Source organism: Aureococcus anophagefferens (assembly GCF_000186865.1).
Source record: "Aureococcus anophagefferens unplaced genomic scaffold AURANscaffold_812, whole genome shotgun sequence".
Taxonomy (NCBI): domain Eukaryota; class Pelagophyceae; order Pelagomonadales; family Pelagomonadaceae; genus Aureococcus; species Aureococcus anophagefferens.
The window spans coordinates 1,941-3,141 of record NW_008706100.1 but is presented as its reverse complement, the minus strand read 5'-3'; the positions used below and the strand labels follow the sequence as shown (position 1 = coordinate 3,141).

Sequence of the window (1,201 nt, the reverse complement as noted above, 5' to 3'; positions counted from 1 at the left end):
AGGCCGTCTTCGACTGCGTCCGGGCGACGGCGGAGGACGAGGAGGCCGCCTACGGCGCGGAGCCCGTAGGGCTACCAGGCGGCGTTCGAGTCGTCGTGGATCCGCGAGGAGCTCCACGCGGTGCGCAACTACAAGCCCGCCTTCGGCAAGTGGGGGCTCTACGGCGGCGTCGCCTACTCGGGCCTCTCCGCCTACGTGCTCCGCGGCAAGGAGCCGTGGACGTTCTCCCACGACCACGTCGACTCGCAGACGACGGTCAAATCGGACGACCCCAAGGCGAAGCCCATCGACTACCCGAAGCCCGACGGCAAGCTGAGCTTCCCGCTCCTCGACAACCTGGCGCGCGCCGTTGTCGACCACGCGGACCAGCCGAGCCACCTCCGCGTCAAGCCCGAGCTCGCGTCCGAGGTCCTCGGCAAGGCCGCGCGGTCGTTGAAGGAGCACGGCGCGCCCGAGGCCAACTTCTGCCCCGCGGGCGTCTACGAGTACGCCGACGACGCCGACGGCGACCCGGAGCTCGTCATCAACGCCCAGAACTGCGTCCACTGCAAGTGCTGCTCCATCAAGATGCCCTTCGAGTACGTCCAGTGGACCGTGCCCGAGGGCGGCGGCGGGCCCAACTACCAGATCACCTAGGGGGACCGCGGGCTGATCGCGCGGCGCGGCGGCCGCTTCTGTAAACATGATGCGTCGGTCTTGCGCTGTTTGGAGGCCGTCTGGGTTCGGCGCGCCGCACTGGACCCCACCGGACAACGACTGTCATCGGCGCTCGCCACTGGCACTGACGCCAGTGGCACAATTGGCTCAGCGTCGGGAGCGAGTAGGCGCGATGAAGCCACGCCGCACTCGCGCCGCTAAGGCCCAAACCCGCCCCGCGTATTCCTCCTCGGTCTTCCAGACGCCTTTGGTCGCGTGCGTTTCGGAGTGGCTCGAAACTGCGGACGTTTTCCACCTTGGCTGGTCGAGCACTAGTTCGTGGCGGGAGGTGCGGGCGACTTTGGTCGCGCTGCAGTTCAGCCGCCACGAGATCACCGACAAAGATTTGGAGTCCATAGTCCAATGCTTTCCAAATCTACGGTCCCTCTCTCTGCAGGACTCGCGCGTCACCGACGCGGCGGTCTACGGCCTTTCGAGCCTCTCGAATCTGCGCGAGCTCAACGTAGTCGACTGCGCGGCGATCACAGTCGAAGGCGTGAAGGCC

The 1,201-nt window shown here is 66.9% G+C and overlaps 1 protein-coding gene across 1 annotated transcript; it reads left to right on the top strand.

Annotated features, from left to right (window-relative positions):
* Window positions 1-279: 279 nt before the first annotated feature.
* AURANDRAFT_35412 (hypothetical protein) lies at window positions 280-636 on the top strand (the record flags this gene model as incomplete). Its single annotated transcript, XM_009044787.1, has 1 exon — window positions 280-636. A coding segment is annotated over one exon (357 nt), but the record flags the coding sequence as incomplete, so codon positions are not given.
* Window positions 637-1,201: the final 565 nt, after the last annotated feature.